This window comes from Hippocampus guttulatus, chromosome 1, assembly GCF_054856545.1.
Source record: "Hippocampus guttulatus isolate MCC_2025c chromosome 1, RoL_Hgut_1.0, whole genome shotgun sequence".
Classification (NCBI taxonomy): Eukaryota; Metazoa; Chordata; class Actinopteri; order Syngnathiformes; family Syngnathidae; genus Hippocampus; species Hippocampus guttulatus.
Genome location: NC_141261.1, coordinates 35,231,491 through 35,257,090, shown reverse-complemented (window position 1 = coordinate 35,257,090; position 25,600 = coordinate 35,231,491). Strand labels below are relative to the sequence as shown.

At 44.9% G+C, this 25,600-nt stretch overlaps 1 protein-coding gene across 2 annotated transcripts; it reads left to right on the top strand.

The window, feature by feature from the left end:
• Nucleotides 1-317: 317 nt before the first annotated feature.
• On the top strand, nucleotides 318-25,574 carry pfkma (phosphofructokinase, muscle a). 2 transcript variants are annotated; one of them, XM_086128242.1, is made up of 22 exons: nucleotides 320-489; nucleotides 2,763-2,836; nucleotides 2,956-3,033; nucleotides 4,190-4,379; nucleotides 4,737-4,902; nucleotides 5,015-5,059; nucleotides 5,602-5,710; nucleotides 5,799-5,894; nucleotides 7,064-7,156; nucleotides 7,845-7,970; nucleotides 9,827-9,891; nucleotides 10,058-10,121; nucleotides 10,995-11,141; nucleotides 13,636-13,706; nucleotides 14,631-14,718; nucleotides 15,195-15,347; nucleotides 15,417-15,581; nucleotides 15,662-15,723; nucleotides 16,106-16,217; nucleotides 16,292-16,391; nucleotides 24,801-24,906; nucleotides 25,000-25,574. In XM_086128242.1, exons 1-22 carry the CDS (start codon nucleotides 399-401, stop codon nucleotides 25,139-25,141), a joined length of 2,343 nt encoding a protein of 780 aa, XP_085984368.1. In that variant the 5' UTR covers nucleotides 320-398; the 3' UTR covers nucleotides 25,142-25,574. The 2 variants fall into 2 exon arrangements, with proteins under 2 accessions (XP_085984367.1, XP_085984368.1); XM_086128241.1 differs by having other exon boundaries at nucleotides 318-489; nucleotides 15,195-15,581.
• The last annotated feature ends 26 nt before the right edge of the window (nucleotides 25,575-25,600 follow it).

The window sequence follows — 25,600 nt, the reverse complement described above, 5'->3', positions numbered from 1 at the left end:
CAAAGATTGGGTGAGCTTGGGGAAGTAGAACCACATCAAAACACTGGGGTAAAATTTACACAGCCCCTTTCAAGTTCCTACCGTCGCTGATTAGTGTGCAAGGCAAAGGTTGGGCCCGACTTGATGTTTTCCATCATTTCCCTTTCATTCTGATGAGAGGAACTGTTGTCCAAGTAGTTTTGAATCAATGAGGATCGTGTGCCTTGTTTTGCCATGTCCAGGACAGGTGCTTGGATGTATATTTAGTTGACTGAGTGCTGGTGGAGGAGGCTGTCGGTGGGAGTGGACTCAGGACACCAGTGGGCTATAAATCCTGTGCACTTCCAGCAGGAGAGCAGCCGTTCCTGCTCTCTGTCTCCTTTCCCGTTCAGCGTTGCCCTTGCCGCTTACTGGGAAACATGTCAACGAACCTCCAGACGATGACGGATCCCACCAAGATGGGCCTGGGACGCTCCATAGCCGTGCTAACATCTGGAGGAGACGCCCAAGGTAAGATGGTATAGTTTCCTGTCTGCTGGTGTGCCTGTGAAGTGAACACAGCTGGATAATTGCGTTGAATGAGCATTTTCTACGTTAATTTGTACCTTTAAATAACACCAAAAAAGTGTTATTTAAACTTTTTCTGTGATGTCTGCAAATAAAAACATTCATTTTTGTGCATGTCCTTGGTGTTAATATAGATGTGACAGATTAGGATCCTAACATGCGCAGCAGTCATTCTCTTTTACCACCGCATTCAAGATAGGCAACCTCGTAAGGACGCTTCCTCTGTTCACCTCCAAGTAGTGATGTTATCGATTTAGCTCTTATTTTTCAATGATGCTTTTTCCAACCCACTGAGCATTCCTTCAATTTGCGTGTCGGGGGCTAATTTTAGTGGCGGTGACCTTCCGGCATGCAGAGGAAATGCTCCGTTCTCCCCCTTGAGGTCACCATCGACAGCAGCTGTCCAGTGAAACAAGAGCTGGAGTCTGCCAATTTGTCACAACAAAAACACAGGCTGTGGCATTTGGCGTTTGAGGTTATTCAGGTGCGACACATAGGGAGCGCCATTCACACGCCTTCTGTCCTTTTCTCGGTGCCTATTTTGGCCTAGTCTGCTGACAGTGTAATGAAAGGTCAGATGTCCATGAAAAGGTTGGAGTTCAATAGTTGTGTGCATGTAATCTACTGCTTTACTCACTATTGATCCTCTTCTATGAACAAAAACAGCTAAGCACTACTGGTTACTAGAAATCATCAAAAAAATACAAGATGCAACCCTTAATCTACCCAGGAAAACTCAATTACCATGTCAGAATTTGATACAGTTATAGCGATAATGGGGTCGGTTCGTTTATTTAATTAACGGCGGCTGAATCTTACAGCCTGCAGTACTGTTGGCCACCAGACGAAAAACCTTTTTTTGCTGAAGAGAAAAACTCTTACCTGGCTGACAGTTTCGCCTGTTGCTTCAGCCTTCATCGAAACTGGTGATGTCATGAAGTATTGACAGCTCCGATGAAGGCTGGAGCAACAGGTGAAACTGTCAGCCAGGTAAGAGTTTTTCTCTCCCAAAAAAATAAGAATTAAAAAAAAAAAAGACCACGGTCTGGAAAAAAGAGACCTTTAACCTAACTTAAGTTGACAAGATGAACATCATAGTGCTAAATTAGAACTGCATGTACTGTTTCTGCTACTAATTACACTTAGAATGACATTTTCTTTGATTATTTGCATTGCATGCACCTAATTTTCAAGAAAATGTGAGGATTGAAATTTACTTATGATGGGTCTAGCTAATGAATGTTAAAATGGAAAAAATATATCTTGATCAATGATTCAAAAATCGTCTGTGGATGAATCTTCTTCAAGTGGCAATGTTGCACCTAATTACAATAACTTCACAACCACCCCCGAAAGATGGAACAGCCAACACGGATTAAAATTTAAATGAATGCCCAATTATTATTGCTACAAATGATAATAGCAGGGCGGCCCCGTGATCGAGTGATTAGCGCATCGACCTCACAATGCTGAGGTACCGGGTTCAATTCCAGCTCCGGCCTTCCTGTGTGGAGTTTGAATGTTCTCCCCATGCCTGCGTGGGTTTTCTCTGGGTACTCCGGTTTCCTCCCACATTCCAAAAACATGCGTGGCAGGCTGATTGAACACTCCAAATTGTCCCCAGGTGTGAGCGCGGATGGTTGTTCGTCTGTGTGTGCCCTGCGATTGGCTGGCGACCGGTTCAGGATGTCCTCCGCCTACTGCCCGAAGACAACTGGGATAGGCTCCAGCAGCCCCCGCCCCCCCCCCCCCGACCCATGTGAGGATAAAGCGGATCAGATTATGGATGGATGGATGATAATAGCAAATATTCCTTCTTCTGGCTGATTGGTGAACTGCTCACTCTCTGTAGCCGGAGGGGCAAATTTATTGATATGATCCTAGTGAACTTTGTAAACATGTCCAAATAACTAAAACTATCCAGAGCACAAGGAGGAGGCAAAATGGACAACTCTGCTACAAACCAAAGTAGTTGCAGAACCCCGCACACGAGGCCAGAGTTCAGTCGGGCTCAGTCACATTGCTCGCTGTGCAGTAGGCCTAACCCTACTGGTACGACAAGTCCACTACCGTGACCAGTAAGACTACTTCTCTTAACGACTACTTCTGCAGTCGCTGTACTGGTAGAGCTGTTGCTAGCACAATTACCACGACTGACCATAAATTTCGATGAGTGAGTGTGAAAATCAAACAAGCTCTCCACTTTTGTGTGTCAGGTATGAATGCTGCTGTGAGAGCCACAGTCAGAGTAGGTCTCTACACTGGAGCCAAAGTCTACTTTGTTCATGAGGTAGGAAACAATGAAAGCAGCGTTGTGTTGAAATATGACATGCCGCCCTTTTACAGTCTATGCTGAACATACGAAGACTGCAATGAAAACAATTCTGGTTCTGTCAATGTGTGCATCAGGGCTACCAGGGCCTGGTGGATGGAGGAGAAAATATTCGGCCTGCTACATGGGAGAGTGTTTCCATGATGCTTCAGCTGGTGAGTTGATGGCACACGTGGATCATTTCATGTCAAATCACTCAGGGGGTTGAACCATGGGGATATTGATTTTAATGAAACATTCTGTACTTGTTGATCGTGGTGGCGCAACACGAAATCTCAAATTTTAGGTCAATCGGAGCTGGTGTTTGAGAGCGACGGCCCATCGAATTTTAATATGTTTGGCAAAAAGGGGCGTGGTTTCCTTCTTATGAACCCTCTCACTCTCATGGGCTTCTGGGACAAAAAAAAGGGAATTCAACAAGGAATCTAAATCTGCAATAATTTCAAAGATTGGTGCATATTTTGGTAGTTTGACCTTTTGACCTATAATTTGACCTGGAAATTACCTTTTGGATCACGTGATCTTCAACAATTTTTTTTCATGAAATGTAATCTCACACATGTTTGCTCGAACATGAAAGTTTCAGAGATGTAATTTCTTTGTTTAGCAGAGTTAAGGAGTCAGATTTGCAATGAATATTCATGGGATACTCAATAAATAGATGACTTTCAATGAATATTCAGCGAATATTAAACAACTTTGATGGAAAAGATTTGAGGGATTACATTTCATGAAAAAAAAAGGACTAAGGTCACATGATCCACAAGGTAAATGTCAAGGTCAAATTCTAGGTCAAAAAGGTTAAGGTACAAAAATATGCACCAATCTTATAAATGATTGCAGATTTGGATTCCATGTTTTCAAAATCAGGGGGTTTGTGTACATTGACCCAGGTAGCTCCTGAGATATAAGGATTCATTTGAAGGTTGCCATGCCCCCTTTTGCCAAACATTAAATGGTGGGCCGTAGCTCCCAAACCGATGCTACGATTGACCTAAAATTTGAGATTTCATGTTGTGCCACCACTATCAACAAGTACCGCGAGTTTCATTAAAAACAAAATCCACTTCATTCAATTTTCCAGATTTTTTTGGTGGGGTGATTTGGCATGGAATGACCCCCATGTAAACCCATCACATGTAAAAGTAGGAGTGTGTCCGTTCTGCTCGTGAATATTTCATATTGCAATACGTGACACATGGGAACCTGCAGTGGCTCGAAAGGGACACAAAATAGAGTGTTTGGATTTTAAAAAACGTTGATACTTTAGCAAATCGTCAACCAATGCAAGAGTGCTCAACAACTTTTCAGGGGGGAACAGTCATCGGCAGTGCACGCTGCAAAGACTTTAGAGCCAGGGAGGGCCGTATGAAAGCGGCCTGCAACCTGGTAAAGCTCGGAATTACCAACCTGTGTGTCATCGGAGGCGACGGCAGCCTGACCGGGGCCAATGAGTTCAGGACAGAGTGGAGCGGACTGCTGGCCGAGCTGCGCCGAGCTGGTGAGGAGAGATTGCTTTCCATTTACTCTGCCCAAGATGAGCTATTCATCAGGGACTCTGAGCTCCTATTTTAATCATCTCTCTGCTGCTTTGAATTATGGAAGCAAACAGAGAATGTTAAATCCTACTAAATAGAGTACAGTGCCATGAAAAAGTACTTGCCATCTTCTTGATTCAACATTTTTTATTGCATATTAACGACACATATAAGTTTCAGAACAAACCAATTTTAAAGGTGAAAGGTGAAAAAACTGTGTCCGTTTTTGATACCTTTCAGATTTCTTTACAACACGGTATATGCACATTAGATGCAATATGCATTTCTTGTCACAATGAATCATGAGCAAATATCTGCAGGTAAGATAACGGATGAAGAAGCCAAAAAGTCCTCCCATCTAAACATTGTGGGCATGGTGGGCTCCATCGACAATGACTTCTGCGGTACCGACATGACCATTGGCACGGACTCTGCCCTGCACCGCATCATTGAGGTGGTGGATGCCATCACCACAACTGCACAGAGGTCCTCCATCATGCTTTTGCTGCTGTCTTGAGGATAATTGTACACGCATACAGTACATGTATGGATATGGGTGAATGTCGTGGTAACTATTGTTCATTGTGTGTATCCACAGCCACCAGAGGACCTTCATCCTGGAAGTGATGGGAAGACACTGTGGGTCAGTAGATGGCAAGTTTGTCGTTATTTACAGAGATGAATTTATATAAAGAAGAGAGAGAGAGAGAGAGACAAAGAGAAAGAGATTTATGTGTATTACCTGATTACAACAAAATATATATCAAGGGAAACTGAAATTATATACTGTATTCCAATGTCGACTTTTAATGTTACAACAGTAGTTGTTTCCTTGTTTGAGTAAAATAATGTTCGTTTTTAAGATTACACCCATTTTGTGAGAATTAAAGTCATATTAGGTCACTGAAGAAAAAAGACGCCCAAATGAACATGAATCAGAATATTTTGCCATTAAAGAAATGTAATAATCTATTTGTACATGGCAACTTGAGTCTTTTTTGTTACAAGAAAAAAAAAATCTGTGATTGTAGGTGGAATTTAAAAAAACAAAAAAAAACCGAGAAGTTGCAATTAAACAATCAAAACAAAGAATTGTATTTTTGTTGAGTATTTTTGCAGGAAGAAAAAAGAATAGCAATGTAATCTTACAAGAATTGTGTGTCTATGTCTGCCCACGGCCACAAGGTACCTGGCACTGGTGTCGGCTTTGGCCTGCGGCGCAGACTGGGTGTTCATTCCAGAGATGCCACCAGATGACGGCTGGGAGGAACACTTGTGCAGGAGACTAGCAAATGTAGGACCGTCGCTGCTCGCGCTCCCCGCTCTGCTGGGGGGTCTCCTTGAATGACGCGCGACGATAATGACAATAATTGTGCTTTCAGCAACGGGCCAGAGGTTCTCGTCTGAATGTGATCATCGTCGCTGAGGGTGCGATGTCCAGAGATGGCAAAATCATTTCATCAGACCACATTAAGAAGGCAAGGCCCAGATGGTGACTGTACTACACTGTGTTCCAAATGTGTCATTTCAACCATTATCTGCCGTCAAAGGCAACAGCTAAAAGAAAGTATCCATACATCCATTATCTGAACCGCTTACCCCTCATAAGGGTCGCCGGCGTGCTGGAGCCTATCTTGCCACCTGCCACCTGTCTTTCGGACAGTAGGCAGGGTACACCCTGAACCGGTTACCAACCAATCACAGTCAAAGCAAATATACTGCACTATCAAACAAAAGAAAGGTAACAGATGATTCAAAATGAGCAACATGAAGCGATTGCCAATGAAATGGTACAGCAATTGTAATCATGACATGAGGACACACCATTCACTCTTCTCAGGAAGTAAGCAAAGAGATTTTATTGAACAAATCCACCATAATGACAAGAAGTCGTTTTTTGTGCACATTTTCTTATAGGGGAAGTCAATCCAAAAAATGTTCTTTCCAAAAATATCTTCTATGCAGCCCCGCGAGTCTTAACACGGCATTCTGATTAATATGTATGTGCAGATGAGTCAAGCAGTAAAATCCACTTGTTATTGTCCATTTCAGGGGTCGTTCTTTTTGCCACTTACTGTCAACTGAATATGACAACACAGTTGCTCAGCACTCATGTAATGACCAATCATGGCACAGCTTCAGGATGCAGGTGAGCTGTGATTGGTCATTACCTGAGGCATAACAATGGAATCAATATTCTGCTGCTTCACTATTAGAAAACATCAGTTTCGTTTTGCTTGCATTAAGCGACAATTTTAATTCTGCCAAACTATGACAAACAGCATTAAATGAATTTTGGCAATTGTTAGCCACTTCGGCAAGTGCAGTTGCAAAACAATACACAATCATGTCATCAGAAGAAAAATGACAACTTGTGTTTTTTATATTCTGTCCCACATCATTTATATACATATTGTAAAAAGGACTGGGCCAGGAATAGACCTTTGAGGCGCGCCCTGAGTAACTGTCAAAACATCAGAACACATGCTATTGAACACTTTGAGATCTATGAGAAAGGTGGTTGGACAGACAACCGATTGCCTGCTCTGACAGTCGTATGCAGCTTGGTCAATTTTTTAGCATCTGATGATCTACCAGATCAAATACTTTGGTCATAATGCTCAAAGATGAATTTGTGGTTCTCTAGCTGGTCACTGACAGACTTGGCTTTGACACACGGACCACTGTCCTTGGACACGTACAGAGGGGAGGGACGCCCTCTGCCTTCGACAGAATCTTGGTCAGTACATCATCAGTCAAAATTCCTTACATTTGATTTGCCATAATTAAAGCCCCTATCATCCTTAAAATTGATACATTAACCATAAATCACACTAACATGAAACTCAATCCATGTGTTTGTGAATTGTACATGTGCAGTATGTGGCACAAAACATTGTAAATGAAAAAATGCTTTGTACAGCAAGTTTGAGCCTGAGAGATCTGAAGTAAAAAATGGCTTCCTAAAACTTGCAGAAGCAGTTTTAATCGAGCAAACTAAAATGACAACACAGATTAATTGCAAACTGTTTTATTAAATTTCATGGCACACCACTGTTTGGTGGTGTACTGTGCAGCAAAACACGCACACACACATATGTGTGGAGATATATAAATATTTGATATTAATAAATATATATATATATATATATACTGTATATATATATATATATATATATATATATATATATATATATTTACATGCATTTAAAGTTAGTAATTTAAAGTCTGTTGTTTTACACATTTGAGCATCACCTTTAAAAACTTTCGATTCCAAAGAACCGCTATTGGAAATGTGAAATGTGATTAATTTCATTTGGGGGTGGGAGCTATTGAAGACAAGCAAAACACAAACGGATGGAAACACACCTTATGATCTGTGCATGTGTGTGTGTGTGTGTGTGTGTGTGTGTGTGTGTCCCCTCCAGGGCAGCAGAATGGGCGTTGAGGCGGTGATGGCTCTTCTGGAGGCCACACCAGACACCCCGGCCTGTATCGTCAGCCTGTCTGGTAACCAGGCAGTTCGGCTGCCACTCATGGAGTGTGTGCAAGTGGTATGTCTGTCTGTTGTTATGCCACAAATTACAAACCCAATTCCAATGAAGTTGGGGCGTTGTGTTTAGCATAAATAAAAACAGAATACTGTACAATGATTTGCAAATATTGTTTAACCTAGATTTAATTGAACACACGACAAGAAAAACTGATAAACTTGATTGTTTTTAGCAAATAATCATTAACTTAGAATTTTATGGCGAAAACATGTTCCAAAAAACTTGGAGCAGTGTCATTTTCACCACTCTGTTACATCACCTTTTCTTTTCACAACATTCAAAAAAACATTTGGGAACTGAGGAGACAAATTGTTGTTGTTGCTTTGTCGGTTTCTCATGACAGGTTCAGCTGTTCAAAAGTCCGCGGTCTTCATAATGCGCCACAAATTTTCAATGCGAGACACGTCTGGACTGCAGGCAGGCCAGTCTAGTATATTTTTACTAAGAACCCACTCCCTTGTCACATGTGCAAAATGTGGTGTGGCATTGTCTTACTGAAATAAGCCAAGGGAGTCCATGACAAAGATGTTGCGTGGATGGCGGTTCTTCAAAACCTCGATATTCCTGTTAGCATTCATAATGCCTTCACAGATGTGTAAGTTAGCCATGCCATTGGCACTAGCGCAGCCCCATAACATCACAGATGCTGGCTTTTGAACGTTGTGTCCATAACAATCCAGACGGTTCTTTTCCTCTTTGACCTGGAGGACACGATATCCACAATTTCCCAAAACAAATTGAAATGTGGACTCGTCAGACCACAGAACACTTTTCCACTTTGCATCAGTCCATCTTAGATGAGCTACAGCCCAGAGAAGCGCGCAGCATTCCTGGATGTCGTGGACAAATGGCTTTTGCTTTGCATAGTAGAGTTAATGCAGAACTATATTTAATGACAATGGTTTTCTGTAGTGTGCCTGAGCCCAAGTTTTGAAATCCTTTCCACAGTGAGGTCGGTTTTTGTTGCAGTCCCGCCTGAGGGATCGAAGGTCATGGGCATTTAGTGCTGGTTTTCAGGCTTGCCGCTAACAAGCAATGATTTCTCCGGATTCTCTGTAACCGTCGATGATATTTTGGATCATAGATTATGAAATCCTTAAATTCCTTGCAATTGTACCTTGAGGAATGTTGTCATTAAACTCTTTGACTTTTCTCACGCAGGTGAACCTACCCACATCTTTACTTGTGAATGACTGAGCAATTCAGGGAAGCTCCTTTTATACCCAATAATGGCATCCACCATTTCCCAGTTAGCCTGTTGACCTGTGGGATATAGTATTCCAAAGAGGTGTTTGATGAGCATACCTCAACTTTCTCATTCCTTTTTGGCACCTGTCCCAGATTTTTTGGAACGTGTTGCAGCCATAAAATTCGAAGCTCATGATTATTTGTTAAAAACAAGAAAATGTATCAATTTGAACTTTGAATAACTTGGCTTTGTAGTGTAGTCCATTAAGGATAGGTTGAACGTGAGTTACCAATAACTGTATTCTGTTTTTATTTATGTTTAACACAACGTCCCAACTTCATTGGAATTGTACAATTACCTGAGAGTTAGGAAAAGAAAATAACAATGATTTATTTTCATTTCAAAGCTGTTCTAATTTTTAAAAAAAAGTACACAAAGAAACACAAACGCATAAGGCGAGAGAGCAAAAGGTGTTCGTGGCATAATATTGTCACATTGTGGTGTTTTATTTATTTTATCTATTTAGGTGTCTTAAACATTAGTGACTTTTGTTTGTTGTTGGGGTTTTTTGACTCTCTGAAAAAAAATCATTTATTGCCTTTGAAGATTTGGATTTTGGTACCGAAGGTGTGAATTGAAGTCCTCTTTTGCTATTTCTGCTTTCCAGACCAAAGATGTGACAGCTGCCATGGCTGAAGGCAGATTCGAGGATGCTATCAAGCTCAGGGGAAAGTAAGATATTTACGTTGTATGAATCTAAAATCAGAAATATAAAGTTATTAATATCGTTGTGGTTGTTATTATTACTGTACTCTCTTGTGCAATAGAGTGAGGGTAGTGACACCGACAAAGAAACTAAATCAGCTCAATAAATTTTGCTTTGACGCTCAACCTGCAGGAGCTTTGAGAACAACTGGAACACATACAAGCTGCTGGCCCATATTAACCCCCCCGATGTTAAAGTAAGAACCATCCATCTGATCAACACCAGTGTTGCCAGAGAGGGAATACAGTCGTCGGGTATCGTACTGCGCGCTCAAAATGGTTGCTCCAGGAATAAGTGCAAACTGGAAGCTAAGAGTTAAGTCCTAAAAGTAATATTGTTTATGGGACTAAAAGTTTATGTTTTGGAGAGAAAATCTTTTTTTTGAGAGACAGTAAAATGTATATTTTGGGGTGCGAAAATCACAAAGAAAATAGTTTCAAGAAAAGTGTTTCTCAAAGAAAATAAATCATCCTAAAGAATCTCTCCTGCAAAAAGTACAATGAATGTAACATTTTCAGAGAGGAAAAAGTGCACAGTTGTTTCTCATTCAAAAACGCAATCATACAGCACTTGTGTTTTAAAATGTTATCTCTGAGAATGTCATTTTTTGTATTCTTTTCACAAAAAAACTGTCTAATGAGGATACACTTTTATTTTCTTCAACAGAAGCAGTGGTCTCATGATAATGTCATTTCCTCAAAGAGAAATAATATTGTAAAAGGGAATAATCCGTTTTTTTCACTGTGCAACTTCAGAATCTCATGAGATTAAGATTGGATTGGGGGGTTTTCCCCAAGATTTTATTTTTTTCAAGGGAAAAATTATAATCTCGTAAAAATAAAACTGGATTGAGAAAAAAAAATCCAACAAAAAAAAAGACTTCATATAATGGGAATAAATGTGAAAAATCATATCAGGCTCAAATGATTGCAACGTTTGGGAATTTTTAAGGTATTGCATCTGGCAACACTGTTCATCACCTGCTCCATCTGTCACCTCGTTCATGCATTGTTAAACTTTTCTGTATTTCCCCAAGTATTCCAAGTTAACCATCCCTTCCTTGTGTCAGAGTAACATCAACGTGGCCATCATAAATGTCGGCGCTCCCTGTGCTGGAATGAATGCAGCCGTGCGTGCAGCTGTCAGGATGGGCATCATCCAGGGTCACAACATGCTGGCCGTCCACGACGGCTTTGACGGCCTCGCCCATGGACAGGTAGCGACCGGCACTTGACGGCGACATTTTACGCACCTCCTTCATCCTTCAAACAGAACAATATTTGCCAACCATGCCGAGATGTAAGCCAAATGCCTCAACGTTAAATCGCAGAGCTGGATGACTGCGTCCTGCTGATCAGCAAAGATTGCTGAAAGGATTAATGAACGTGTTGTAGTAAATTACATTTCTTAGATTTAAATGATAATATGTCAGACTGTTGCTTCATTATCCATCCAGCCATTCATTCATTTTCTTCTGCTTACCCGGGGTCGGGTCGCGGGGGCAGTGACATTAACAGGGAAGCCCACATTTCCCTCTCTGTCTGTCATCTGTCTCTCTCTCTCTCTCTCTATCTCTCTCTCTCTCTCTTGCTCTCAAACACACACACAGTTATCTTCTGTTGGTGCCAAAAGCATGTTGCTGGCTTTTTTTAGCTGCTGATATTTGTTGGGTCATGATGACTTAGCAGGTGATTGTTCTATTGACGTAAGTAAATATTTACCTGTAAATGTGTACACACTTACCAGCCCATTCCGCTGATAATCAACAATTTGTGAAAATCTTTTTCTTACACCGTATTGGGCGGACAGTATATGATGTCAAATGGAAAAAATACATTTAAGGTTTAGGACTGCTTGGGAGCAGTTTCACTCCTCCAGTACAATACAATACATCTTTAGTCATATAGCGCTTTCACAACAGCTGCAGCTGTAACAAAGCGCTTTACAGAACATTTAACATAAAATAACATGTACTGTATAATACAACAGAACCCATAACATAAAACATAGACAATACTAAAACACACCTGATTCAAAACAAAAGCTCTTCAGTTAGTTCTGTACAAGCCTGATGCCGATCTTGATCATCACAATCAGGTGTGCAGGAGCAGGTAAACATCTCAAACAGACAGGAAAGCGGCTGGACTGGAGTTGCCTCCCCCTGTTAAAGGTGTTATAGTTTCCCCTGTGTTAGTCTTTCCAACCCCCGCTCCCCGCCGCCATGTGCACATTTTCTTGGCATAGCGTATTATCCCGTCCAAATAGCTGACATACTCACACTCTGATATGCGCAACTACCTAAAGCTCTAGAAATTTGCAACCATAGTTGGTAAAGTTAACTTGTAATGAGAAGCTTTTTTAATCATACAGTGTGTGATTTCGCGTTAAATGTTTCCACTTTCAGGTGGGAGATTTCAGCCTTTGATTAATATTTAATATTAACTGCTATTTGGTCCAATAAATAAGTAATCCTGGACTGTACACAATAAGTACATAACTCAAATTCATTGACACACATGGGAAAGATAAGATTATATTTCCCATATATGTTCCGATTATCAATAAACTGGGGTATTTAGTTTGCTTGTATTGAAGAATAGTTGGTACTTGTTCGAACAAAAGATGGGTCATTCCAGAATTGGAGGACATTTTACATTCCACCCATCATACTTTAAATAATCCACATACAAAATACAAAAACATGCAGTTTCTGAGTAAATTTACTTGTCCTGAGACCAAATCTAAAGAAGAAAAAAAAATCCTAAGAGGAAAAGAATGCTTGAATATCGATCAAAGGAATTCAGAGATACCCTCGGCAGATCTCTGTCGCGAGAGTTTGCTGAATAAATTTGACATTCTATCTTCTGAAACAGATGAAGATTTTCACCTCAGATCTCGTCAGGTGTTCTATGTACGTTGAGAATGAGCCGCCAAGCTGTTCTGTCATCAGTTGAGGAGATCTAATGAAGCCCGTTTTATAACTGAGGTTAGCACTCCGGATGGATTGACCACCGATCAAAAAATCAATCGTGAAAAATTAAGAAATTTTTATGAGGAGCTGCACAGTGCTAAAAAAAAACTGCAATCGTAAGAAGTTGGATAAATTATTTTCATAGTCTGGAGTTACCAACAGAGAGTCAGCAGGATAGACCAGATCTTGGTAGTAACAAGCACCAACAGGTAGGAAACTTAACATACTTATGACATAATATCAAGAGGCAGCGGCCATAACCATTCAGTGGCATCTCCTCATTAAACATCTTTTCGACTGTCTTTTGGGTCAAAACATACATCCTCTTAATAATTGTCTGGTTGACAACTTTGAGTAATAGCGTTTTTATTTTTAGTCGCTCATGTAGTCAGACACACACTGTCGTCTCTGTGTATGCGCTCAAACTTTGGAGCCACGAAAATCAAAGTCAATCTTTACAACGGCGATACACATGCAACAGCCATCAGAGTAAGCACGGTCCCAGGATTTTTTTTTTCCCCTCACAAAGCAAAGGGGGTTTGACCGATATCTGGGGGAGGGGGGCTGAGAAAATACTCAATTTTCAATTATTATACATAATTAACTCTATTCCAAAGTGCGTTCAGAAATTCACTCTGACGCCCATGCACTACTCTTGAGATTGGGTGTGTTCGGAGAGGTCGAGTGCACTTGAGTGCAAGTATGTGTTGTGACGATTCATGTCTTTTATTTGCTACAGATTGAGCCTATCAACTGGACTTCAGTGAGTGGCTGGACTGGCTTGGGAGGCTCAAATTTGGGCACTAAGAGGTAATCATGTGTAAGGGCGCCTCTAAAGTGGAACATTTCAAAGCAATTGTTGCCCTCGGAAATCATAAAACATTAATTGAATGCTGAATTTCTTTTTATTGTCATTACACGTTCGTGCAACGAAATATCACTTAACAGGCACGCTCTGCACAAGAAACATGAAAAACAATGGCAAACATGGGATACAGTGCAAAGGGCCTGTCGGTACTCGCTGTGTGCACAGCGCCCTGAGATCCATCCATCCATCCATTTTCCGAACCGCTTGATCCTCACTAGGGTCGCGGGGGGTGCTGGAGCCTATCCCAGCCGTCTTCGGGCAGTAGGCGGGGGGCACCCTGAATCAGTTGCCAGCCAATCGCAGGGCACACAGAGACGAACAACCATCCACGCCCACGATTTAATGATTATCACATTTTTTCCCTCTCTGGGTGGCATCCCGTCCATCCATCCCTTTTCTGATCCGCTTTATCCTCACAAGGGTTGCGGGGCATTCTGGAGCCTATCCCAGCTGTCTTCGGGCAGTAGGCAGGGTGCACCCTGAACTGGTTAGCGGGGATCGAACCCACGACCTCTGCACTGTGAGGCCGACACGCTAACCAGTCGACCGCCATGCCACCTGGGTGTAATCCCAAAAAGCAATACAAACTAGTGGAGTTTATCCTTTGGAATCACATTTTTGGAGCTGAAGTCTCACAGGAATTGCTATCATCCTGTGCAGTGTTGATTTGAATTGCAAATTTGATTTTGAGCTGTTTTTCACACACTTTGGTTGGATTGAACTCCAAACCGTAACACTTCAGTTGTATTTATAATTCTCTGGATCAGTCACCAATGTCAAATTATCGACCCGCCGACCGAACCCAACCCCCCGACCCAATGTCCATGAGTCATAACAACACAAAGTCTTTCTGTTTCTCTTCAAAGAACACTTCCAGGTAAACTGATGGAGGAAATCACCCAGAACATTGCAAAGTTTAACATCCACGCCTTGGTGATCATCGGAGGATTTGAGGTAGGACAGGCCAGCCAAGATACACATTTTCTTCCATTAAAAGTGACCTATGCATTTTGACCCTCCATAGACACCCAGACTGGTGGCAAAGAGAATCCAGAGATTTTGAGAACGATTCAGGGAGGGCACTGGAATGGATACAAATATTTGGGGAGCAACATAATTTTCACAGCGTTAACTCTACCTAAAGTAACGATTGAGGCCTCTCAGCTCTTTTTTACCACTCAAGTAATGGGAGAAAATTAGCTTTGAATAGGTTCTGAAATGTCCTGGTAGTGAATATGGTGAGATATACAAAGGTACAAATTGTTAGGTATATGCTAAATATAAAACAAAAACACATTCAACCACTGGTAACAAACACATCTGACAGGGGTTAACGTCTTCATAACTTCATTAATTAAATACATTGCATTTTTTTTTGTGAAGTGAAGAGAAGGGCGACTCAAATGATCTCCTCGTATGTGTTCTCGCAGGCCTACGTAGGAGGTCTGGAGATGGTTCAGGCCCGAGAGAAATACGAGGAGGCGTGCATCCCCATGGTCGTGATCCCCGCCACCGTCTCCAACAATGTCCCTGGCTCCGATTTCAGCATCGGCGCTGATACCGCTCTAAACACGATCACCTCTGTTAGTGTTTGGACAAGCAACACACACACACTCACAACCTTTAGGTGCTCATCCACAAACTGCTTGCAGACATGCGACAGAATCAAGCAGTCTGCAGCGGGGACCAAACGGCGTGTGTTCCTCGTCGAGACGATGGGAGGCTACTGCGGCTACTTAGCCACCATGGCCGGGCTCGCGGCCGGGGCAGACGCTGCCTATATATTTGAGGAGAAATTCAACATTAAAGACCTGGAGGTGAACATGTGATGATGGAGAAAGCCTCCGTACAGTGGATAGAGGATGACTTCCCGTCTGTTGCGCTTTTTATCTTCAAGGGAAATGTTGAGCATCTTGTGGAGAAGATGAAGACGACGGTGAAAAGAGGCTTGGTTCTCAGGTAGAATGTGACAGATATGAACAGGAGGGCAACAGGACATATTCGTCATTCCAAACTCTACTTAGATGCTTGATTCAATAACGTCCAGAAAAGATTGGAGTTGTAATCAACACTCAGAAGTCAAGATGACATGCCGTCAATCCGCACTAACTCCAGTGACCAGGATATTATTGCTGCTCTGACGGGTGAAAATAAATCCTAAAGTCGCACGCGTTAATGCTAATGAACTTTTTGAGCCTAATTAAGCAGAGCATGGCGTGGATGTTAGATGATCATTTTCATCATCATCAAAAAATGGCGTGCGAGGGCCCGATCTTCATGACATCTTTAATCCATCGTTAAGTCTTTTTGTGGACTGCAATTGCTGATCTCCCTACTACAGGAACGAAAACTCAAACGCCAACTACACCACGGATTTCATCTTCAACTTGTACTCCGAGGAGGGTAAAGGTGTCTTTGACTGTCGCAAGAATGTGCTAGGACACATGCAACAGGTGGCTTTGCCGTGTCCGAATTTGTCCACTCACTTTTCTCCCCGTGCACCTGACAACTTCTCTGTTCACGGCAGGGTGGCACTCCAACGCCTTTTGACAGAAACTTTGGGACAAAGATGGGTGCCAAGTCTGTGCTATGGCTGACTGAAAAGCTCAAAGAGTGCTACAGGCATGGTAAGATTACTTGAAATAGGTGTTTTAAAATATCATAAACAGCGGTACCTTGAAGTGGGATCGTCCGAAAAATGCTGCTCATGTCCCACGAGAGACCCAGTATCAAAACATAAACTCTGCGTGTGTGTTCTGACTTTTCCAATTGCAGTGATCCCTTGCTATTTCGCGGTTCGTTTATCGCGGATTCGGTGCATCGCGGATTTTCTCAAGCATATTCATAAAAAAAATATATATTTTTTTTTTAAATCGAAAAAAAAAAAATCCTCGTCTCACCCCTCGGGTGGTGTCCGTCCCTCATTCAGCTCGGGTCCTCTACCAGAGGCCAGGAAGCTTGAGGGTTCTGCGCAGTATCCTTGCTGTTCCCAGCACTGCACATTTCTGGACTGAGATGTCCGATGTTGTTCCCGGCATCTGTTGCAACCAAGTTTGGGGGTCACTGTCCCGAGTGCTCCGACCACCACAGGCACGACTGTCACCTTTACCTTCCAGGCTCTCTCCAGCTCCTCTCTGAGCCCTTGGTATTTCTCGAGTTTCTCGTGTTTCTTTTTTCTAATGTTTCCATCACTTGTGACCGCTAATTCCACTACAACGGCTTTCCTCTGCCCTTTATCTATGATCACGATATCTGGTTGGTTCGCCTTTACCATCTTGTCAGTCTGGATCTGGAAGTCCTCTGTCATTCTCCACCACCTTCGGAGGTGTTTCCCATTTTGACCTTGGGGTTTCCAGTCCATACTCCGCACAGATGTTTCGGTAGACTATGCCAGCCACCTGGTTATGGCGTTCCATGTAGGCTTTCCCTGCCAGCATCTTACACCCTGCAGTTATGTGTTGGATCGTCTCAGGTGCCTCTTTGCACAACCTACACCTTGGGTCTTGTCTGGTGTGGTATATCTGGGTCTCAATGGCTCTGGTGCTCAGGGCCTGCTCCTGAGCAGCCAGGATGAGTGCCTCTGTGCAATCCTTCAGGCCAGCCCTCTCTAGCCACTGATAGGACTTCTTGAGATCAGCCACTTCAGTTATGGTCCAGTGGTACATCCCGTGTAGGGGCTTGTCCTCCCATGATGGTCCCTCTTCCAGCGCCTCATCTTCTGTTCCCCATTGTCTGAGGCATTCTCTGAGTACGTCATCCGTTGGAGCCTTCTCCTTGATGTATTCATGGAGCTTGGATGTTTCATGCTGGACAGTGGCTTTCACACTCACTAGTCCCCGGCCTCCTTCCTTTCGGCTTGCGTACAGTCTCAGGGTGCTGGATTTGGGATGGAACCCTCCGTGCATGGTTAGGAGCTTTCGGGTCTTAACGTCCGTGGTCTGAATCTCTTCCTTTGGCCACCTTATTATTCCTGCAGGGTATCTGATCGCTGGCAGGGCATAGCTGTTTATTGCCTGGGTCTTATTCTTGCCATTGAGCTGGCTTCTTAGGACTTGCCTCACTCGCTGGAGGTATTTGGCCGTAGCCGCTTTCCTTGTTGCCAGTTCGAGGTTGCCATTGGCTTGTGGTATACCGAGGTACTTGTAGCTGTCCTCAATGTCTGCTATTGTTCCTTCAGGGAGTGAGACCCCTTCAGTGCGGACTACCTTTCCTCTCTTAGTCACCATCCGACTACATTTCTCAAGCCCGAATGACATCCCGATGTCGCTGCTGTAGATCCTGGTTGTGTGGATCAGGGAATCTATGTCCCTTTCGCTCTTAGCATACAGCTTTATGTCATCCATGTAGAGGAGGTGACTGATCGTAGCTCCATTTCTGAGGCGGTATACATAGCCTGTCTTGGTGATTACTTGGCTTAGGGGGTTCAGTCCTATGCAGAACAGCAGTGGGGAGAGTGCATCACCTTGTTATATGCCACATTTGATGGACACTTGGGTAAGTGGCTTGTCATTGGCTTCAAGTGTGGTTTTCCACATCCTCATCGAGTTCGCAACGAAGGCTCTTAGGGTCCTGTTCACCTTATACAACTCCAAGCATTCAGTGATCCATGTATGTGGCATTGAGTCATATGCTTTCTTGTAATCAATCCAGGCTGTGCACAGGTTGGTATGTCGGGACCTGCAGTCTTGTGCGACTGTTCTGTCAACCAGGAGCTGATGTTTGGCTCCTCTGGTATCTCTACCAATGCCCTTCTGTGCTTCGCTCATGTATTGATCCATGTGTCCACTTATCTTAGCCGCAATGATGCCTGACATGAGCTTCCATGTTGTGGAGAGACAGGTTATTGGCCGATAGTTGGATGGGACTGCACCCTTTGAGGGATCCTTCATGATCAGGATCGTTCGCCCTTCGGTTAGCCATCCTGGGTGAGTCCCATCCCTCAGCAGCTGGTTCATTTGTGCTGCTAGGCGCTCATGGAGTGCTGTGAGTTTCTGTAGCCAGTAGGTGTGGACCATGTCCGGGCCTGGTGCTGTCCAGTTCTTCATATCTGAGACTCTTTCCTGTATGTCTGCCACTGTTATGGTAACTGGGTTCTGTTCAGGGAGGTGTCTGTGCTCCTCTCTCAGGGTCACCAGCCATTGTGCACTGCTGTTATGTGCAACCTCCTTCTCCCATATGCCTTTCCAGTACCTTTCAGTTTCCAGTCTTGGTGGGTCAGCTCTGTTGTTAGGACCCTGCCACTGAGCGTACACTTTCGCAGGTTGTGTTGCGAACAGCCTGTTTATTCGTCTGGCCTCATTCTCTTTCGTGTACCGCTTTAGGCGGCTGGACAAGGCTTGGAGCCTTTGTTTGGCAGTTTCGAGTGCTTCAGGTATGGTCATCTGGATGTACCTCTCGGGTGTCGGCCTTTTCATCACACCTCTCTGGGCCTCCGTCAATTGACTCACATCTTTCCGAGCCGCCTTGATCTTAGCCTCCAACCGTCTTTTCCATGGTGGATAACGTATCTCATGACTTCCATGGTTGCTCTTATAGCCAAGCATCTCTAGGATCACTGATGCTGAAGCGTATATCAGTTCATTGGTTTCCATGATCGTTACGGTAGGGATCGCCCTCAGTGCTGCATTCACACTTTCCATGAGGCTTTCAGGTGGTACTTCACATAGCCGTTGTAATCGGTTACTAGGTTGCCCAGCTTTCATTCTCGCCATGATCTTAGCTTTCAGGTCAGTTGCTGCCTCGCTCAGCATTTCATTCATTGGGGCTGGCCTCCCAATCTCATCATCTGCATTCATTGGGGCTTGCCTCCCAATCTCTGGTATGACCTCCTCATCTGATCTGGCAGCCTGGGGCCCTTCACCATGGAACCTGCGTTGTAACTCATCAATCTGAAGTTGTGACAGCAGTTGCCGTTTGTGGATGTTGGAACACTGAGCTACTAGTTGTTTTGTGGTCAACCGTGACTGTGGGTTTCGAAGTAACCATTTAGCCCACATTCTCTGCATATAACCCCTCTGACTAGGGTTGCTTGAGTAGTAGCATTCCAACAGAGCCATGTTATCGCATCTCGCCCATCTCCGCTTTGTTCCAGTAGCCCATATATATATATATGTGTGTGTGTATATATATATATATATATATATATATATATATATATATATATATACAGTATATATACGTATATAATTTTTTTTTTACCTGTATATGTTAATTGGTCGTTACTTCGCAGATTTTCGTTTATCGCGGGTGGTTTTGGTCCCCATTATCCGCGATAAACGAGGGATTACTGTATCCTTATGACACATTTCCTGAAAAAACGATCGTGGGAAGAGAAAGAAACACTTTTACATCCTAAACAGACAAAATGGTGTCCAAGAACGAGCTTTTTGGTGTCCTGACAGTTTAAAGATTGTTGCATCCCAATTTGAAAGGAATATCACAGAATACATTACAATAAATATAAGAGTGGTTATAAGGGATGGGTACTAAGGCCCGGTATTTAACTGGCCCATGAGTTAAATGTTTAAAAACTGCAGGATCAATAAGCTCCACCCTGAGCGGTTCTCTTAAAAGTCTTGGAGAAATTACTCAAATTAAATTTTGATTGATTTAGTCTACAGTATACGAACGTTACTTTGCACCTTAGACCTCTCCTGTCGTTTCGAACTAACAATGAAAGTCATACGTTCGTCTCAGATGCATGTTCACAATCGCAGGCATGTGTATTTTACACCTCAAATGTGTTTATGTGGCAAAGCACAGAGCTGCCAAATGTTTCAGCATCACTGAGTGAACGCTAACTTGTTATGCCGGTCACACATTGAGATTCCTCTGAATGTTTTTAAAAAATCATTTACAAGGTCGGAGCGGCCTCCACTACCAAGGGCTTGTTTTTGCCTATGGCTCCCTGCATTTTGTTTTTGTTTTTTTTGCTCTGCTCCCTCTGACTCAAGAGTTGGGAAGCACGTTATAGGATATACCTGAAAACTGCGATCAATACTCACTAAAATTTATGTTGACATGTCTACTTATTATTATTATATTGACCTCTAAAAATATTAGAATGCTCGCCCAAATATTACAACAAAGCTTATGTCACTTAATGAGAAAACACTTGGTCCATGAAACAGCAAATTTCGGGGCGGTATTTATCGAGGTTGGTGTGGTCATTCGTAGAGATACCCACAAACATTCTGGTGCCGACTGATTGCAGCTTTCTGTCACGTTAAGGGATGTAAGCTTTTTCTTATGCTTATGTTGAGTTTTGGCTGCCGCCACAAGTGCGAGTTGACGTCCTCGGCTCTTCCATCCATCCATCCATCCATCATCTACCGCTTATCCGGGGCCGGGTCGCGGGTGCAACAGCTTTAGCAGGGAAGCCCAGACTTCCCTCTCCCTAGCTACTTCTTCCAGCTCTCCCCGGGGGATCCCGAGACGTTCCCAGGCCAGCTGGGTGACATAGTCTCTCCAGCGTGTCCTGGGTCTTCCTCTGGGTCTCCTCCCGGTGGGACATGCCCGGAACACCTCACCAGGGAGGCGCTCAGGGGGCATCCGAATCAGATGCCCAAGCCACCTCATCTGGCTCCTCTCGATGTGGAGGAGAAGCGGCTCGACTCTGAGCCCCTCCCGGATGACCGAGCTTCTCACCTTATCTCTAAGGGAGAGCCCGGACACCCTGCGGAGAAAACTCATTTCGGCCGCTTGTAACCGGGATCTCGTTCTTTCGGTCATGACCCATAGCTCGTGACCATAGATGAGGGTTGGAACGTAGATCGACCGGTAAATTGAGAGCTTCGCCCTTTGGCTCAGCTCCTTCTTCACCACGACAGACCGATACAACGTCCGCATCACAGCAGACGCTGCACCGATCCGCCTGTCGATCTCCCGCTCCCTCCTGCCCCCACTCGTGAACAAGACCCCAAGATACTTGAACTCCTCCACTTGGGGCAAGATCTCCTCCCCGACCCGGAGGGGACACTCCACCCTTTTCCGACTAAGGACCATGGTTTCAGATTTGGAGGTGCTGATCTTCATCCCAACCGCTTCACACTCGGCTGCGAAATGCTCCAGTGAGAGTTGGAGAGCCCTGTTTGAAGGAGCCAACAGCATCACATCATCTGCAAAAAGCAGGGATGCAATACTGAGGCCCCCAAAACGGATCCCCTCAACGCTTCGGCTGCGCCTAGAAATTCTGTCCATAAAGGTTATGAACAGAATCGGCGACAAAGGGCAGCCTTGGCGGAGTCCTACCCCCACTGGAAACGATTCCGACTTACTGCCGGCAATGCGAACCAAACTCTGACATCGGTGGTATAGTGACCGAACAGCCCGTATCAGGGGGTTCGGTACCCCATACCCACGAAGCACCCCCCACAGAACTCCCCGAGGGACACGGTCAAACGCCTTCTCCAAGTCCACAAAACACATGTAGACTGGTTGGGCGAATTCCCACATACCCTGCTAAGGGTGTAGAGCTGGTCCACTGTTCCACGGCCGGGACGAAAACCACACTGCTCCTCCTCAATCTGAGGCTCGACTTCCTGACGGACCCTCCTCTCCAGCACCCCTGAATAGACCTTACCAGGGAGGCTGAGGAGTGTGATCCCTCTGTAGTTGGAACACACCCTCCGGTCCCCCTTTTTAAAAAGAGGGACTACCACCCCGGTCTGCCAATCCAGAGGCACTCTCCCTGTTGACCACGCGATGTTGCAGAGGCGTGTCAACCAGGACAGCCCCACAACATCCAGAGCCTTGAGGAACTCCGGGCGGATCTCATCCACCCCCGGGGCCTTGCCACCGAGGAGCTTTTTAACCACATCGGTGACTTCAACCACAGAGATAGGAGAGCCCATCTCAGAGTCCCCAGGCTCTGCTTCCTCCAAGGAAGGCGTGTTGGTGGAGTTGAGGAGGTCTTCGAAGTACTCTGCCCACCGATTCACAACGTCCTGAGTCGAAGTCAGCAGCGCCCCATCCCCACTGTACACAGTGTTAGTGGTGCACTGCTTCCCCCTCCTGAGACGTCGGATGGTGGACCAGAATTTCCTCGAAGCCGTCCGGAAGTCGGCTTCCATGGCCTCACCGAACTCTTCCCACGCTCTGGTTTTTGCCTCGGCGACCACCGAAGCTGCGTTCCGCTTGGCCAGTCGATACCCGTCAGCTGCCTCTGGGGTCCCACAGGTCATAAAGGCTCGATAGGACTCCTTCTTCAGCTTGACGGCATCCCTTACTGCTGGTGTCCACCAGCGAGTACGGGGGTTGCCGCCACGACAGGCACCAACCACCTTACGGCCACAACTCAGATTGGCCGCCTCAACAATAGAGGCACGGAACATGGTCCACTCGGGCTCAATGTCCCCCGCCTCCCCCGGAACATGGGAAAAGCTCTGTCGGAGGTGGGAGTTGAAACTCCTTCTGACAGGGGATTCCGCCAGACGCTCCCAACAAACCCTCACAATACGTTTGGGTCTGCCAGGACGGACCGGCATCTTCCCCCACCATCGGAGCCTACTCACCACCAGGTGGTGATCAGTTGACAGCTCCGCCCCTCTCTTCACCCGAGTGTCCAAAACATGCGGCCGCAAATCCGATGATACAACTACAAAGTCGATCATCGAACTGCGGCCTAGGGCGTCCTGGTGCCAAGTGCACATATGGACACCCTTATGTTTGAACAAGGTGTTCGTTATGGACAATCCGTGGCGAGCACAGAAGTCCAATAACAAAACACCACTCGAGTTCTGATCGGGGGGGCCGTTCCTCCCAATCACGCCCCTCCAGGTCTCACTGTCATTGCCCATGTGAGCATTGAAGTCCCCCAGCAGAACAAGGGAGTCCCCAGCAGGAGTACTCTCCAGCACACCCTCCAAGGACTCCAAAAAGGGTGGGTATGCTGAGCTGCTGTTTGGTGCATATGCACAAACAACAGTCAGGACCCGTCCACCCACCCGAAGACGGAGGGAGGCAACCCTCTCGTCTACCGGTGTGAACCCCAATGTACAGGCACTGAGCCGGGGGGCAATGAGTATGCCCACACCTGCTCTGCGCCTCTCACCTTGAGCAACTCCAGAGTGGAAGAGAGTCCAACCCCTCTCGAGAGAACTGGTACCAGAACCCAGGCTGTGTGTGGAGGCAAGTCTGACTATATCCAGTCGGAAATTCTCTGCCTCACACACCAGCTCGGGCTCCTTCCCTGCCAGAGAGGTGACATTCCATGTCCCAAGAGCTAGCTTCTGCAGCCGAGGATCGGACCGCCAGGGTCCCTGCCTTTGGCTGCCGCCCAGCTCACATTGCACCCGACCCCTTTGGCCCCTCTCATGGGTGGTGAGCCCAAGGGAAGGGGGACCCACGTTGCCTCTTCGGGCTGTGCCCGGCCGGGCCCCATGGGTGTAGGCCCGGCCACCAGGCGCTTGCCAACGAGCCCCACCTCCAGGCCTGGCTCCAGAGGGGGGCCCCGGTGACCCGCGTCCGGGCAAGGGAAACCTTGGTCCATATATTTTTGTCATCATAAGGGGTCTTTGAGCCGTGCTTTGTCTGGCCCCTCACCTAGAACCTGTTTGCCATGGGTGACCCTCACGGAGGGGGTCCTCGGCTCTTGTTATTTACAAATACGTACATGTCTTGCCACTTTACACAATGCGACACAAAAAACTTGCAGATTCACTTTGAAAACCGTACAGGATTCTTGCACACCAATGTGGATGTATTTGTCGTGTATAAGCCTGCGTACCAAACAAATTTTTCAGTAAGGGTGTGTTTGGCTATTGCATGTAAGACTGGCCATCAATCAAGTGAAAATCACCCTGTTTCTCTACATTTACTGTATGAGTGATGAACAACTCAACATTAGCTTTTCACTACTCAAAAACAGCTATGATAATATGTAATCTAATGATTTTTAGTGATCTGTGCCTGAAATGAGGAGTACAAGCATCTTGGCGGCTGGGAACGGCTCCCTGTGGCCCACCCATGGTGACAGGTCTGACTATGTTGTAGCCTACTGTGAACTACTGAAATGTATTCTCCTTTGGCTACCGCAGGTCGCATCTTTGCCAATACACCCAATTCTGCCTGCGTGCTGGGCATGCGGAAGAGGGCACTCACCTTCCAGCCACTGGCTGAACTTAAGGGAGACACAGACTTCGAGTATGACGTGCATGCTTTCGACGCACCATGTGTACACGAGTGCTGTCGTGTATTAATTGCTACTCCTCCCCATCTCCACCTGCTATTTGCTAGGCACCGCATTCCAAAGACGCAGTGGTGGCTGAAGATACGGCCCATCATGAAGATCCTGGCCAAGTACAACATCAAGCTGGACACGTCAGAGCATGCTGATATGGAGCATGTGATCAAGAAGAGAAGCCCCCTCTCCAGCTAGGGGTCACCGACAAATTAATATGCAACTCATCTTCATAATCTTATCTTATGTACTGTATTCAGATGCAGTCTCAAAAGAACAAAAGAAAGATTAAACTCTTAAAAAATGTTTTCTCTTTAACAAAACAATCAGATTGCAATACTGCAAATCTCAGTTAAATAGAACATACTGGACAGGTTATTGGCAGGTTACTGCCTTTCACCAGTCAGGTCCAGAGCCAAAGCATCTGAGTACAGGGAATATAAACTTTATGAAAGGCTTCAGTTCAAACCCTAACACACAAAACATCAAACGAGAATACCAAACAGAAAATGCCACATGAATTTATTAACATCTACTTTGGCCGGGTACACACAGTCACACTGTTTTTGCCCCATTTCTTTCCTGACATCAAATGCCCAACAATCTTGTGTCTCATAAAATTGTCATGGAAGATTTGCCTTATGTGTGAGGTGTGTT

Excerpts from the sequence above, each read along its gene's own strand:
- pfkma (XM_086128241.1), top strand. The coding sequence starts at position 399 with ATGTCAACGAACCTCCAGACGATGACGGATCCCACCAAGATGGGCCTG. Across the intron at positions 14,719-15,194 it reads TGATCATCGGAGGATTTGAG|GCCTACGTAGGAGGTCTGGA; the intron begins GTAGGACAGGCC and ends GTGTTCTCGCAG. Across the intron at positions 15,582-15,661 it reads TCAACATTAAAGACCTGGAG|GGAAATGTTGAGCATCTTGT; the intron begins GTGAACATGTGA and ends TTTATCTTCAAG.